Source organism: Elephantulus edwardii, unplaced genomic scaffold, assembly GCF_000299155.1.
Source record: "Elephantulus edwardii isolate Elephantulus edwardi_28Jun2011 unplaced genomic scaffold, EleEdw1.0 scaffold00126, whole genome shotgun sequence".
Taxonomy (NCBI): Eukaryota; Metazoa; Chordata; class Mammalia; order Macroscelidea; family Macroscelididae; genus Elephantulus; species Elephantulus edwardii.
Window position 1 is genome coordinate 6,081,908 of NW_006399876.1, and position 17,039 is coordinate 6,098,946.

At 46.1% G+C, this 17,039-nt stretch overlaps 1 protein-coding gene across 1 annotated transcript; it reads right to left on the reverse strand.

Annotated features, from left to right (window-relative positions):
• Positions 1–10,176: 10,176 nt before the first annotated feature.
• Positions 10,177–12,676, reverse strand: LOC102876225 (mas-related G-protein coupled receptor member D-like). Its single transcript, XM_006893390.1, has 2 exons — positions 12,613–12,676; positions 10,177–11,159 (listed from the first exon to the last, which is right to left on the reverse strand). The coding sequence occupies exons 1-2, from the start codon at positions 12,674–12,676 to the stop codon at positions 10,177–10,179; spliced, it is 1,047 nt and encodes a 348-aa protein (XP_006893452.1).
• Positions 12,677–17,039: the final 4,363 nt, after the last annotated feature.

Consider the following 17,039-nt stretch of genomic DNA (forward strand, 5'->3'; position numbering starts at 1 on the left):
ATCATGGTGGTGGTGGGACAGGAAGGGATATGGCCATTGTTCATGTTGGAACTGGCCAGCTAGTGTTATTTATCTCACCTTGATGTCTGCTTTGAGAGAGATGTAGAACCGTTTTAGCCCCACACCTCGTTGATGTTCCTAGGGCATCACAGGGAAGGGATACCACAGAAGGGAACATTAATGTCCTTAACTAGGGACAAGACTAGGTGAGAGTAGGCACCTTCCCTTAAGGTGAGATCTCTGTACATTCTGCTCCAGGGAAAATGCTGACCTCATTGTGTGCTAGTTCTGCTGCCACAGCCGGCCAAGGCTCTCTGTGTGCCGGCTCCTGGGCTAGAGGACACACACTTACTGTCTTGCTTTGCATCAGAGAGCTGGACAATGATTAGGGATCATAGTAGAATTGATGCCTTTGGGCTGTGGTGCTGGAGAAGAGTATTGAATATACCATGGACTGATAGGAGAACAAATAAGTTCATCCTAGAGAGGGTAAAACCAAGCTGCTCTTTGGATGCAAGGATTCTGAGGCTTTGTCTGGCATACTTTGGGCATGTTGCAAGGAGGGACTGGTCCTTGGAGACGGACGTCATGCTTGGGAGGGTAGAGGGACAACGCAGGAGAGGGAGACCCTCGATGAGATGCATAGATACAGTGACGGGGTAATGAGGTTAGATGTGTCGGAGACAATAAAGCTAGCACAGGATAGAGCAAGTTTCAGGGCTGTTGTACACAGGGTTGCCATGAGTTGCAAGACACTCGACAGCATATAACAACAATATTAGGAAGTAGGTTTTGCCCCCATGTGTAATTTAGAGATAAGGGTTCAAGGAGGTTAAGACACTTCAGTCCCAGGTTGCACCTGGAGGCTCAGGAGTGTCAACTTGCAAACATCATCCTGCACCACATGGTATCCTGCCCTCCTTGAGGGAGGCAGCGAGAGCTCACCTTCTCCGCGCGGCCTCGTTCTCAGCAAGGAGCTTGCCTAGTCGCAGTCACTGTCTCCTTGGGAAGATGCCCCTGATTCAGTTGCTGACAGAGACTCTAGCTCCAGCATCTGACTCAGCCTAGTTCAGTCTGTGTATCTCTGTGGGCAAGGCTGCCCTGGGCTTCTTTACTAACTTTTTTTTTCTCATTGACAATGCCTTTGTATTTTTTTTCTACTAGTTTATTTACAAAATTCAACTACAAATTTGAACAAATTCTTTCCATTTCCCTCACTCCTCACCCATCAAATAGTACAACCCAATGTTTATTCCCCTCTTCCCCCTGCACATCCACATCCCCCTGCTTCCAGCCTCTTCCACGCATACTGGATCTTTATACTCATTCTACAATAACGGTTTTCTACAATATTTATCCTTGTGGGATTGAGGTAGTTCACTCAGCATAATGCTCCCCAGTCCCTCCCAAGTTAGGGAATCATTTACAGTTATGGCTCCTGCGTGCTGCATAGTTTTCCGTTGTGTGAATGTACCATAATTTCTCAATCTATTAGATTGTGGTTGGACATTTGGGCTGTTACCATGTTCTTGCGATGGTGAATAATGCTGCTCTGAACACTGGTGTACAAATCTCAGTTTGTGCCTCAGTTCTTATATTCTCAGTGTATATTCCAAGTAGTGGAATAGCTAAGTCATTTGGAATTTCTATGTTCAGTGTTTGAGGAAGCACCAAACTGCCTTCCAGAATGATCGCACCATTTTACAATCCCACCAACAATGTATAAGAATTCCTGAGCTTTTTTTATTTGTTGTTGTTGTTGTTATGTGCCATCGAGTCGCTTACGACTCATAGCGACCCTATGTACAACAGCCCTAAACTCCACTCTGTCCTGTGCCAATCGCACTGTCTCTGACACTCCCATCCCAATTATCCCAGTCACTGAATCAATCCACCTCATAGAGGGCCTTCCTCTCCTGCACTGTCCCTCCACCCTCCCAAGCATGATGTCCTTCTCCAAGGACCGGTCTCTCCTCACAACATGTCCAAAGTATGTCAGACAAAGCCCCAGAATCCTTGCCTCCAAGGAGCCACCTGGTTTAACCCTTTCCAGGACCAATCTGTTTGTTTTCCTAGCAGTCCATGGTATTCTCAATACTCTTCTCCAGCACCACAGCTCAAAGCTGTGCTCAGCTCCCTCTGCAAAATAGAAGGGGAACTTGGGAAATAATTATAGGAAGGGCTTGGAAACACAGGAGCCTCTACACCCAACTGGGACATAATTGGCCTGTGCACTCCACCTGCTGACACAGGGAGGGAGCAGGGAAGTGGATGAAGAGCCTGTGACTCAGGGGAGCCTTCCTGCATGGAGCCCTCTTGATAAGAAGTGATAAGAAGGAAGTAAGTGAAAAAGGAGGAAGTAAGTGAACCTCCTGAGCACCAATGCTCAACAGATCAGGGCATTTCCGAGCTGGTGAGGCTCTTTTGGCCTCACCACGTGATGATAACAAGTGGATAGATAACAATACACCTCCTGGTGCTTCTTGGTCTGGTAATTCTGTTCATTAGCCTCAGGCGTGGTCCAGCTGAAAAGGTGCTAGAACAATGGCCAGGTTACTTTTTACGAAGAAACGCTCCTTCTCACTAGGGTCCTCCTAGAGCCTCAACCCAGCATCAGTCACGAAACTCCTGCTCACTCAGGAGTAGCAGTGAGCCTTTAAAGGGCAAGTAAAGCAGAGATCTGCCTCCTCCGGAGTCAGGTTCCACCTGGAATCAGGGTCCTTCATTTCCTGCCGTGAAGGTGGACACAGCCCTTGCGGGAAACAAGTCATCAACCAGACCGGACCCATTCCTTCCTCTATTCCCGTGTGAATCTCGGGGGTGATCCAACTGTGAGTTCCTTAAGGCCATTGCAATGGATGATCAAATCCCATAAGAGAGATAGAAAGTGCTGTAGGTGGGACAACTGCATCAGAAATGGTGACAAGTTTGCCGAGTGTTGTATCTGATCTTAACCTCATGAGAATCAAGTTTGAGATTATCTTCATCATCACCGTGGGAAAAGTTAGGTTCTCACAATGCTACGTCTATAACCATTATACACACCTGCCCCCAGATGAACCTATTAAAATAGTTACTATTCTCTGTGTACTTGTCTGTCATGTCCCAGGTGAAACTAAACACACTATGATCATAGTGGCTGAACTTATGAAACAGGCGTCAACGTTGTTCCCACTTGAAAGATGATAATGTGGAGAATTAGAGAGATGTAAGAACATGTCTAAAGCTCACACCTAGTGTCTCATAAAAGGATGGAATCACACTGGATCCTCTTCAAGCCATGACCTTGCAGATATTTGTTGGGATGCCTGCAAGCTGAGAACTATGTATTTCATTGGAAATAGATTATCCATCTCATATTCTTGAATAGAGACCAACAGCCATGTATATACTGTAGATGCCACCATGAGTCCGGGTAATTTGATAAGCATCTATTTCAAAACACCGACTGCTCCTTAGAGGCAAGGATGATGAAACTTCATCTCACACTTTGAGTATGTTGTCATAGGGGCTCGTCCTTAGATAAAGACTCAGCAGGTTGATTTGACACAATGACTGTAACAATGAACTTGACATTGACAGGTCTTGACAATGGTGCAGGATAGGGCAAGGTTCTAAACTGTTGCTCATAAGATTGTTGTGAGTCTTGGTGTAAAAGGAGCACGGGCAATGTGAGGAAAGCTAACTTTAACCTCTTAATTCTACAGGGGGAACTGTCCCCACAACATCCACAGCATAAATCTGATCTCTCTAAGGTCAGACATGCACGCCCCTACACGCCCCCCCACTGCACCTAATTCTACTAAGGACTAGGTATGAAATTGGTTGCAAATTACCATACAGATTTTACAAGTCCTCTCTTTACTCAGAGTTGTGGGATTTATTACGGAAACAGGTTGGAGGGAGGCAAAAAATATGCAGAAGTCCAGGTTCAGTAAATAGTGGTTCCCAAACCCGCTCTTCCATTAATCATCCAGCAAGCAAAATGTTAACTCTGGTTCTGTGTCAGTCCAGACAACTTCTCATCCTTCAGCAAGCTTGGGATAAACCAAAAAGCCACACTGCCACTCCCATGCTGGTCTGCCTCCTCTGCTGAGGCTGCGTTGCTCTTACGTAGTTCCTGGAGTAGGGCTCACGCGGCTGTTGATGATGAAGGCAGACCTTGAAAGGCAGAGTTGAAGCTGTTGGATCAGGTTAACATGCAGGCCAGACTCAGTTAAGGTGGCCAGAGGGTCTAGAAAAGCCATTGTAAGCAACAGAGAGCATGACAACAGACCCACTACACTGCAGGCCAACCTCAGGCTCTTCTAGCCGTTAAACTTCATATCCGAAGAATCAACCTTCTCTTACACATTTACATTCCTGAAAGCATGTAAGATACTTCATGCCTTATGATTCTCCCCTCCCCCTTATTTTAAGTGGTCAATTTCTTCTTTTCCCATCCTATCAAACCAGTACTCCGAGGAAACAAGCATGAACCTATTTCTGAAGAATCTTTTGCTCCAGTTAAAACTTTAAGCTTCTGCATCTTCACACAAAGTCCAGTCCAACGCAAGCCATCAGGTTGCAGCAACCAATAGTAGCTCACAGTATAAAACATTTCGTCTTCATCTGGTTAGGTTCTGGTCACTCATTTCAAACCATCCATAGGTAGGTCCAATGAGTATCAGTCACAAACTCAGGAGTCCACACATCTTCCTGCATTTCGGACTGCCTAGTCCCTTCACTCAGCCTCAGCCCCATGTGGGCTAAGTCTACAAGTCAGGGGTCTTCGCGACTCCCTGCTCCTCCAGCCACCATTCTTTCTTTACCTGTCCATACCTCTGTGCATAATAGGTCAAAAGTGCTGAAGGAACACATCCAAACTCAATCTGTCTCTTCATTGCTGCATACCTTCCATGTCCAATCACCAAGTGGATCGAAGTAGTGACCACAAGCTAAGCATATTTGCCAGTTTCTTTTCTTTTTTTTTTTTTTTTGTAGTACAACGGGTTTATTGTTCAAATTGGCTTTCCTAAGCTACTGCCTTTGTCTCACACCACACGGCTTTTCTGCCCCCCACTTTTGAGTCCCTTGCCGGAGCTGTGGAGGATGACACAAAGGGTAATAAAGGGGGGGAGTGGAGGAGGAGGAGGCGAAGGAGGAGGAGGAGAGCTGGGGAAGTGGCTGCTCCTGGGTGTAGTGAGATGTCTCCAGCCAGGGCCAAGCAGCAGCAGCAGCAGCAGTAGCAGCAGCAACAGCAACAGCAGCAGCAGAGAAGGGTCTGTGTTGCTAAGAGGCTTTTGGTCTCTTTCTCTCCTCCTCTCACGGCCAAAGAGGAGGAGGGTGGAGGGGGCTCGGGAGGGAGGCGAGTGGAGGGGTGAGGGGGTAGGAGTCGTGGATGGGGGGGTGGGTTTCAAAGAAGAAGAAACTCCTTCTCCTTCTTTCTCAGGCTCAATCCCCCTCTCAGGGCTCCAGGCTGGAGGGTGGGGGAAGGAACTCAGCCGCCTCCTCCCCACCCCCCTCAATTCAAGGTTGAAGTGGGGTAAAATTAGTGTCCTGTCCCTTTAAAAATAGAAATAAAAGGTCCCCCCCCTCTGCCACTGCCTCTCTCTTCATCATCAGCTGCTGCTGCTGCTGGGGTCTCTCTGCCAGTTTCTTTTCAACTTCAAGTCCTAGAAGAAACTCTGATGTCTCCCACTTCCACTCATCAAATGGACCCAGGAGGTCATCATGAGTTAAGCATACTTGCCAGCTTCCTTTAACTTCAAGTCCTGGAAAGGGGCTCTAAGGGGCACCCCCTTTACCATGCCTCAGTACATTGACAAAGTCTCTCTATTTCTACTTGTTGCAATTCAAATATAACTCTCTTCAGTGTACTGAATGGGGCTTAACCTTTCCCAGGTTAAGCCCCATGCTTTCGATCCAATTCTGCTAATTACTACAAACATTCTTTCAGGGCGAACTTTCCCTTTTAGCATATACAATTAAGCACCAGCTGAAGGTGGGCTTACATACTTTTCACAATCTTTATCTCAATACAACAACATCCAGTATTCATTAACATTGCTACATAGAAGAATACATGAATTTCTATCAAATATATGCTTTCTGCAATTAATAATATTTATTACTTTTATACAATATATCTTAACATTACATGTACTTCAAATTCCTTTTTTACAATAGATTTCACATTTCTACATAGTAAAACAAACAAAAAACATCAATACATAGACTTTTCAATAAATCTTCAACTTGATATTTCTACTCTATCATTTTGCCCCAGGCCAAAAAGTGATGCTTAACTTTCCACATTAATAGCAGCAAAAGTAACTTTTTTTAGCTATACTTCTCAAGCCCCAGGTTATAAAATTCCATTGTTTCTATGGGTCTGGAGCCTTTGCATTGAATCTCACTACTTCTGATACCAACTGAAATGGGACCAAGGACTACCTTGGGAAGGCTGAGTCTGACCTCTACTAACTCCACATGGGGGAATGGTCCCCATAAACAACATCCACAGTATAGAACTGATTCCTATGAGGCCAGGCAGGGCCCTCCACTCTGTTGTTGTACCAACTTCTACTAATTGTCATTTTAGATGCCATCGCGGTGAGTACGACTCATAGTCATTCTATGAACAACAGAGCTGAACTCTGTCCTGTTCTGTGCCATCCTCACAATCTCTGACACACTCAAGCCCATTTCTGTAGTCACAGTGTCAATCCATCTGGTTGAAGATCTTCCTCTCTTTTGCTGTCCCTCCACCTTCCCGAGCACAATGTTCTTCACTAATAAATGGCAAACAGCATGCCCAAGGTTATGTGAGATGAAGTTCTACTAATTATCAGGTCCAAAAATTGTTGTAAACCACTGCACAGATTTTCCAAGACCATTTTTCCACTCAGAGTTGTGGAGTTCAGTAAGTAGGTAAACAGATTGGGGTAAGGGGGAGCAAAGGCTATCATACAGAGAAAATCCAGGTTCAGCAAATAGGCCCAAACCAGCTCCGTCTCAAGGGCTCTGGCCCTGGTTTCATCAGGCCGTACCTTGCCACAATCCAGGCAACATCTTATCCTCCAGCAAGCTTAGACTAAATCAACAGGTCACACTGCCACTCTTGTGTTGGTCAGCCTCCTCTGCTGCTGAGACCGCTAAATCAGGTTAACGTGTGTGAAGGCCACACAGAGTTGAAGAAGCCAGATAAGCAATGGTCTAGGAAAGACATTTTAGGCAATAGAAAGCTATAGCAACAGATCTACTACACTGCCCTTTGTAAACTCGATGGCACATAACAACAACAATGAAAGTTCAGAGGTTCAAACCCACAAGTCATTATTGTGGTTATAGTCTAGTAAAGAATTTACTAAACCACCAAAACTTAATGGAAAGTTGCTATGAGTCAGAATTGAATCAATGGCAGTGGGTACTCTTTTATTGGCCGGATTTACAAGACTTTGGTGGAAAAGGCCATGTAATAATGATACATCACCTCTCAGAGGCATGTGAATTCTCCTTTGCTGTCTTCCTCTTGGGCCCTCTGAAATTTGCTAAGTAGCTGGGGGACACTTGGACCCTCCCTTGAAGCCTGTTTCCCACCTAGAGCCCTACATGGATGAACCCTGAAGTGGTACAAGGTCTATCAGGACTCAAAAAGCCCATTTATTTCAACAAAGTGCTTCTGTAGTCCAAGGAGTCTAGATGAAGACACAGGACATTACAATCATGCACAGAGAAACCTCTAGTGTTTCACAGTGCCCAAAGTGCTAGACACCCTAAGTTGATCCCTGTGCAGTGGCACCCAGATGTTTATACAATATTGAGAGTCTTTTTAAAGATAATTACAAATACAAAATTAGTAACACAATTAAATATTTAGAGTGAAAAAATAATTCATTTAACATGACAAATATATTAACTTTACAAAACATCAATGCTACTATATTTTTCATTAACTGCTTAACAACCCTTTATAATAATTATTCTCTATTTCTGTCTGCATGCTATTGGTCGTCTCCCCATAGGATTCACTTTGATAATATTTACCATAGACAGAATAGTTAGAAATCTGATATGCTTATGTTGACTGAATTTATTGAAAATGTTTATAGTTTAGATATTAAATGTCTGTCACCCACATTTCTTTTTTTTTTTAATTTTTTTTTCTTGCTGTGTACCATCAAATTGGATCTGACTGGTACAGGAGGTTATTGTTCCTCCTTCTTCAGCAGAGCATCTGGTGGATTTGAACCGCACACCTCTGGGATTGTAGTGCAGTTTCCTGCCACTAGGCCACCAGAGCTCGCCGTCACCCACATTTCTAGTCCATATAATAGGAAGCCTGATCATGTTATATTTTCCACATCCAAAATTTACAATCCCAATATGATTTATACACACATGCATGTTCAAGCTCATTTCCAGAAACTGAGAATTTCTGTGGGATCTTGGCATCAGAAACGTTGAAATGTCTACTTCCAAGTCACCCATCTGAGGAATGGAAGAAATGTCCATGGACTATCTTCTGCCTGTAAAATGTCCAGTCTTGCACCTGTTATATTACCCACTATCCACCCAGTGACAAGCACCATAGGACATAGGTCATGCTCATATCCTGCTGCAGCAATTGTCACAAAGATGAGATTAACTGACCCGGGGGGGGGATGGAGGAAATTTATGGGAGCCACTCTGATACTGAGATGACCAACAAGAGTCTAATTATACAGGGAAATGAGTGTGAACTACAAATACAACTCACTAAGCCCAATTACAAGAATTCTCAACTCCACGTCTCCTTGGACAAGTCCCCCCAAACCTAAAGACCTAAAGTCATGTCAATGCTGCTAGAACTACAATTAAGTGAGATGGAGGAACGGCTGTGGTATAAGAAGAGAGCTGTCCTATTGGATGCTTCTTTTGGAAAACATAATTGCAACATAAATTAAAACATTGTCCTGGGTGGACAATGTCCAGGACTCCACTCCTCCGGTGTGCAAGTAAGGGACCAGGAGGTGACTAACTTCCCCTTGAAAATAGAAATTTCCCTTATCCTCACGTTTCTGCACCAGACGGTCACCATATCACTAATCGTAGAAGAGAAGCATCATGGTTCATGGGCTTTATAGTCAAATGGCACGGGTTAAATCCTAGCCCTTTGGTTCACCAGGCATGTGCCTTAGATAAAACGTTTGAACTTTCTGAGCCCCAAGGACAGAAGGTGTGACACAGGTGTCAGAGAGACTTCTTCGTCAAATATAAATTTAAGAGTATGCAAGTCCTGGGTGTTCTGCCAGATACCTGGAACAACTCACAATGAGCTCTTCCCCAGTGTACCTCCAGAACACAGTCGAGGACCTGAGATCTGAATGAGAAAATGGGGAATCAGGAAACTGGGGCCTTAGAGCCTGTCTTCTCCCTAGAGAGGTCTAACAGCCCCCAGCTCCGACCATGAGCACCAAAAGGAGAGTCCGGGAAAGTAGGTCCCAGGAGACACTAGGACCCAATGTCCAGGAGTCCCTGTTATTGCTTAGATCACACAGTCCTATTCCTAGGCCATGTGATCGTAAACAACTGGGGGGGGCATGGCATGTGGTACCGAGTTAGGACCAACTCAACTTCCCTGAAGAGGGTTTTCAGAGGCAGTATATTTCATGGGAAGAAATTGCCTATCCTTCTCCCATGGAGCAGCTGGTGGATTTGAACTGCATGCCTTTGGGTTGGCAGCACAGCTCCTTACCACTTAGGCCATCAGAGCTCCCTAAGAAATGGGTAAAGGCAATAGTGTTCTCCGCTCTTCCTTTCTGAGTACCTGCCCTTTGTCTCCAGCTTTGCACAGGAGATGGTAATTATTCCGGAAGGACATAGAGAGAACTAGGCGTGTCCATCTTCTCACATACTAAGTAGGTTTATGCAGAAAGATGGCACCTTGCAGGCTTCAATCTTTGTAGGGGATTCTTTGCTTACTGTGTGTCTGAGTTTCCTGTGGCTGCTGTAACATAATAGAGCTGAAAGGTAGGTCTACCTTCTAAGAAGAACTTGGAGTGCCTATGAGGTGCAAAAGATAAATGCACTCAGTTGCTCCCCAAAAGTTGAAGTTTCAAATTCACCCAGAAACGCCTTGGAAGAATGCCTACAGACTGGTTCCTAAACCAGCAACCACTGAAAGTCCTGTGGGGCCCAGTTCTCCTCTGATGCTCAGGAGAGGTCCTCAAGGCGACCTGCTGACGATTTGTCTTGGTAACCACTTGTGGAGGACATTTCTTTTCCCCCCAACTCTGGGCCCTCTTGCAATGCCCTGCTCAGGATGGACCTCAGGGGCACCCTTAGGCTGCTGCTCCTCCGTCTGCCCACCAGGAAATAGATGAAGGGGTTGGCACTGCTGCTCAGGGACGAGGTGAAGCATGACAGCTTCATTAACAGATAATACACGTAAGAACGTGCTTGTAGCCTGTAGAGGAGGGTCCAGAAGATGCCGAAGGGCAGAGAGCAGACCACAAACACCAGGACTGAGACCAGGATGATCACAAACAGCCTCACGGATCGCCGACGCCACGCGCGGGGTCTTCTCTGGATCTGGACGAAGAGGACCACGCTGGAGAGGATCATAATGGGTGTAAAGATCCCCAGAATGAGAACATTCATGAACATGTCCATGGTGAAGCCTCGCTGAATGTCAGTATAGCAGAAGGAAATGGCCAGTGTCATCATGAGGAGAGCCAGCCCCCAGAGCAGGGTGCACACCACGGTGGACAGGTGCCGGGGCCTGTGGACCTTGTACCAGATGGGGAAGAGGACGGAGAGGCAGCGCTGGACGCTGATGACGGTCAGCAGGCTCAGGCCCGCGGTGTATGCAAAGAACATCACTATTATTAGCAGCAGGAAGAAGAAGAAGTACGTCTCAATCATCTTCTTGAGGAATTCCATGCTTAGCACAAGGACCAAGCAGAGGAGGAAGAGGAAGTCAGCCACCGCCAGGTTGAGGACGTAGACAGAGAAGGGGTTCCTCTGCACGCGGAAGCCCAGCAGCCAGACGACCACACCATTGCCCACCATCCCGCACACGCAGGTGAGCAGGGTCAGAACGCTGAGTATGAGAAAGGTTACACCCCACGCGTCCATCGTGATGTTGATTAAGGTCAACTCGAGGATCTCGCTGCCATCCAGAGTGCCGTTCATCCCTGCAGAAGAAGGTGGACCGATGTGAATGTCCCGTGGCCCTCAACTCAGGTTCTTTTAACAGAAGATCATGACCGGCAAACCTCTTATTGTCCCTACAACCCTGGCTGACCCACCCCAACTTCGCACCACACACGGTGTGATTAGTTTGATGTTTTGTAGAGACTCTTCATCCAGCTAAAAGTATTTTATTTTTAGGTTATTATTTTTTTTCTCAAACATCAAGATTATTGATTTTTATCAAATGATTTTTTAAATGTTGATTTGTGTTCATATTTTTCCTATAATCTTCAGATACCATAATTTAATTAGACCTTAGGTTCAAAGAATAAAATTGATAACATCCCTCATCTTAGGAAGCACCATGATTAGCATCCACTGGCCTCCCCTCATTTGGGTCGTCCCTTTTAACCTCAATCCCATATTGTTTTTACTGTCTTTCCTCTGTAATCTCTGCAGATCTGATCTTGAACATCTGGTGTTGCTGTCTGGTCAACTCAAATCATGGTGACCTGACGAGTATGATTATTCTTTGTAAAATTGAACGTCAGTTTGAAATGACATGACAGAGGTGTCTGAACTCCTCTAACATTACATAAGGGAGAAGAACAGTGATCAGCATCATTCAAGGCACCGTTATAGACCATGCTCCCAGAGTTCCTTAAGCAACTAATGGGCGGTTGTTCCAGTTGAGAAGGCTCAGGGTACAGGTCTTGGACCAGGGAACCTCTCTCAACTGTACCCGCAGACAAATGTCTCTCTGTTCCACAGTTTTCCTGAGGGACCTCTTGGCCATGCTGACTTTTAAAATTCTGTTTCATCACTGGCAAAATTGGTATCAGAAAAAGAAAGGAGGCCAGAGAAGGTGGGACCTCTGAACTCCACAAAAATGAAACCACACGCTGTGAGAATTTGAGTAAAAAACTAAAAGCACACTGACCATGTCAAGACTGACCGCATAGTTACCTGTTACAGCCTGGCTCCTAAAGTCTGGATGGCAGTGCCCTTGGTCTCTGCTGAGTCAGAGACCACCACAACGTGACACTCAGTGAATGCTGAGTGACTACCGAGTTTAAGGCTTTGCTAAATGCTGCATACCTATCCGGAGATTGCTACCCTCATCTTCTTCTGCTCATGTGATGAACCCATCAGAATGTCTGTTTCCCAGCTAGCTGTCTCACCTCCCTCTAGAGTTCAGTAACCAACAGAAATGCATTCTATTAAAGCGCCAGGAGCCAGAAGCTCTAACTCAGGTGTCTACAGGCTCTGCTCCCACTGGAGGCTCTAAAGGAGGACCCTTCCTTTCCTCTTCTGCTCTTGTAGCCCCAGGCGTTCCTTGGGTTGGGGCAGCATCACTCACAGCCTTCGTCCTCACACACCCCTGTGTGCTCTGTATTTGGGAAGCTCTGCTTTCTCTTCTTATAAAAGCTTCACTCAGATTCAGTCAGGACTCACCTGACTCCAGAACGATCTCAGGTGATCCAACCCCTTCTACAAGACTATTTCCAAATGAGGTCATGTTCACAGGGACTGAGGGCTAGGATTTGGAAACAACTTGTTGGGGCACTCGAACAATTCATTCTGACACGGTTCCCCCTCCCCCCCCCGCCTCCCCCCAGTACAAGGAAGGGAGGAAACACTCAGTAAGGATTACTGAAAGGTGAACATGCCAGTATGGAGGACCACACTTCAGCTTCCAACCTGATATGCCCACCAAGGAGAAGGAGGCCCCATCACTCCCCAACAGCTGCCCAACTAGGTAGTTGACCCTGGACCGGGGGGAGACATTGATCTTCTATCTCAATTGCTCCCAATGCCCAGTCCAGCCCAGAAGAGGTCCCTGGGAGAAGGCATCTGAGCTCATTCTGGCCACAACAGCTCGGCTCCGTTACGAGCTTTCTTAAGGAGTGTCTAGGGCAGATGTGTTTCTCTGTGCCTATACCTATTTGTATTGACACCAGTGTTTACTGTGTGCATGCCTAACAGATTGGCTGATGGCTAATGGACACACTGCCCAGCCAAGTGGCCACACTCTTCTACATACTGGCTCCAGCTCTTTGAACCAGGCTTTGACCTTGAAATTGCTCTTCCCATCATCCCTGCACATCCTTTCGTCTGGGAAAAGTCCTAACCCTTGTTCTCATGTCCACTGAGATAATCAGCAAGGAAGAGATCTTGGGAATGGCTGGACAGGAAGGAATATGACCATAACTCATGCTCAGAGCTGGCCACCTTGAGTCCCTGGAAGAGCCTTACTTCCTGTCTGTGAGTTCTGTAGAAGGGATTTTTTTTCTACCCCCCTCGATGTTGCCCCTGGTGTGTTACAGAGGATGGAGGCCAGGGAAAAGGGCAATAATAGCATCTCTGCCCCAGGGCTGAGATCTGACAAGGTGAAAGTGTTCTCTCTCTCAGGGTGAGACCACTAGCATTCTGCCTCTGGGAGATGGGCTTTGTCGTGTCATGTTATTTAGATGACAAGGGATAGAGCAGTCCAGACACTCACCTGGGTCCCTAAATTGCATTCTGCAAAGCAAGGATGCCTAAAAGGCACATATTGTGACTCTCTGCTCTCCATGCCCACCCAAGACAGACTGAAGGCTCACCTCTTCCTTGGTGCTCCATCCTCAGGCAGGGGCTGGTGCTCGCCTGCACCAGACCACAGGGTCCTCTGGGAAGCACTAGTACTCCAGCCACTGTAGGAGATTTTACCTCCAGAGTCCAGTGCAGCCTTGTTTTCTGGACAAGGCTGCCTCAGGCTTCTTCGCTACCCCTGAGCTCTGCAGCCAGGACCAGAGAATCATTGTCAGCTTGCTCTGGGAAGTGAAAGGGGTTCAGGGTTTATAATCACAGGAAGCAAGCATAAATACAGGAACCTCCCTATAGGGCTGGGGGCTAATGGACTTGAGCACACAGCTTGCCAAGAGAGGGCTGGTGCAGGGATGTGGAGGAAGAGCCTGGAGCCCAGAAGTGCCTGTCTCTGTGTGGGTCTCTTACAATAGCTAGGGTAACCACAGAACATTAGCAGCCAGGAGGGAGTCGGGGTGGGGTTGGGCAGGGAGGGGCTACCTCCTGCCAGGAAAGCTGTCAGAACCACCCCTGGTTGCCTGCATGAATAATGTCTGCTGGTGGACTTGTCCAGTGATGACGATGCTCAGAGGATGGGATGGAGCACTGGATGAGCCTTGTTTCTCAGTCACGGTATTCTTTCTGGGTGCTCTCCAAGGTACCCTCACTCTTGGTTCTATAAGGGAGACACTAAGAACACTCACTCAGCTCCCCAGGCCCACGAAGATGTTGAGTCGGGCATGTGTGACTTCTCTGGGACATCCTGATGCTCAGGAAGTCCCCCAGGACTGCATTTGGGGGCTTTCCAAAGAGTAGCTGGATTATCCCGCCTGCTCATCAGGCCCCCAGCCACTAACCCCTGTGTGTCAGCAGGCTGTGACCGTTAACTCACTTGTGCCATCTGATTTCTATTAGTGTTTGATTTGGAGCTTCCTGCTTTGGAGGAGCCTCCAACAGATCCCGGGGTGGGAAATGGGGTGCCATCTGAGGGATGGTGCCCATCTCTCTGCCAACCCTCCTGCTCACAAAGCCCAAGCCTCCCACCCTCACTGCCTCCAGCATCTTTGCATCTGCTTCAATCAGTTACAAAGGGAGTGGACACTGGCCCTGTTTGCTCCTGCATCTCTGAAAAATATCCTTTCTCCACCCCAACGAAGACCAAAGGCACAGGGTAAGCATGTGTCCCTTCTCCAAACAGCCAGGCTACATTGTGAAGTATGAGTTCAAAGCGATACTCAGGCCACACTGTTATTTGGCCACTTGATCACCTGACAGAGAGCTGAGGGCCCCTCAGGGGTCTGGGAGAGTTGGTAGTGTCTCTGAGCTGGGCATTCCTTCTGGTAGCCTTCACCCACTCTACCCTGCATCCACTCCCCAGCTCTCCTGCCACATCTGGAATAGTTTTGGCACTGGTTATGTTTCCATCAGGATTAGAGCTCATCCATCCATCTGGATCCCAGATCAGAGCTGCATTTTCCGGGTTTGACTGTGCTCTCTGCCTCCTGCCATGCTGGGCTAATGGCACATTTTGTTTCATAACATGTTTTACAATATGCACAATACATTCATCCAATGTAGTCTTTCTCTTAGTGTGTGTTATCTATTACCTTTATGCCCTCTCTTCTCCTCCCTTATAGCCATACTAGAATGTTTCTCTCTGTATGTAAGTCTTCCTTTCTTTTTTTTATAACAGTAGTCTTACATAACATCTATCTTTTTATGACTGGCTGCATTCACTCAGGATAATGTCTTCTAGACTCACCTATGTTATATAATGTTTCACAAAATCTTCATTGTTTTTCAATGTTGTGTAGGACTCTGTTGTGTGACTGGATCATTATTTTTTACCCTCTCATTCACTGATGGACACTTGGTTGTTTCCAGCTCTTTATTGTTGTGAATAATACTACAATAAGCATGTGTGTATGTATCTGTTCATATAACAGCTCTTATTTCTTTAGGGTATGTATCCAATAGTACAAAAATTGGATCAAATAGTATATTTTCAGCTTCTTAAGAAAATGCCAGGAGTGACGCCAGACCAGGAGTGAGCCACTGGGAGTGAGCAGCTGAGAGCAAGACACCAGGGGCAAGCCAGATAGCTGGAAGTTGAGTGAGGTCACGAGGCAAGCATTTGCATGCGGGCCTGCCTGGGGTGCATCTGCATGTGTGTGCTCAGCACATACCTGCACTGTGTCCATGCCCACCCTGCCTGCCCTGTGAGCCTGCCTCTGCATTGCCTCTCCTCATGCCCAGTCAACTAACTGCCTTGGTCTGCCCTAGCTGCAACTGTCATCTGACAGAAGAAGCTACTTTCACAGGCCCTGAACTGAAACTTTCCTTGGGTCAGAAGTTCAGAGAGAAATACAGGCAGGGTAGCTGCCCCACCCTCTTCTAGAGCAGTGACTTCAGATCAAGAACCTATCATCACCTCAGGCATGAAAAACTCTACCACAGCAATGTCATATAAGAAGCAGGCCACCTCACACCCTACACAAGCCCAAAGCAAGGTGTCACCCCCAAAAGTGACACAGTATCAATGGACTTCCTGAAGCCAGAAAGTCTGACTGAACTTTCTGACACAGAATTTAAAAGAACAGTGATTGAATATTTTCAACAAGTGAAAGGCAAACTTGAAGAAATACAGGACACTGCAAGCAAAAAACAAGAGGAACTTAAAAAACAATCCAAAACAATGCAGGTAAAACAAATGAGGCATTAGAGGTTCTGGAAAAACAAAAACCCATGATCAAAAATATGAGGTTCAATGTTTCAGATGCTGTCAACATGATGGAGGGACATATGAATAGAGTTGAGGAGGAGGAACACAGAACCAGTGAAATAGAAGATAGAATGGCCACCACTTATCTGCTAGAACAAAAAGCAGAATCAAAAAGGAAGGAAAAAAGGAGAAAAATAAAAGAATTACGTGAAACACCATCAAGAGAAATAACATGCACATCATCAGAATCCCAAAACAGGAAGAAGCAAATAAAGGCACAAAAAAGAAAGTTGTGGAAAAAAAAAAAAAAGAATTACTAGAGGAAAACTTCTCAGGCATAATGAAGAATAAGAGAATATATATTCAAGAAGCTGAGTGAACACCATATAGAACAGACCTCAAAAGAAAAACACCAAGGCATATCATAGTCAACTTTGCCAGAACCAAAGATAAGGAGAGAATTCTGAAAGCAGCGAGGGAGAAACAAAGAGTAACCTATAAGGAAGAGCAAATAAGGCTATGTGTCAATTTCTCAGCAGAAACCATGTGAGCAAGGAGACAGTGGAATGACAAATACTGAATACTCAAAGAACAC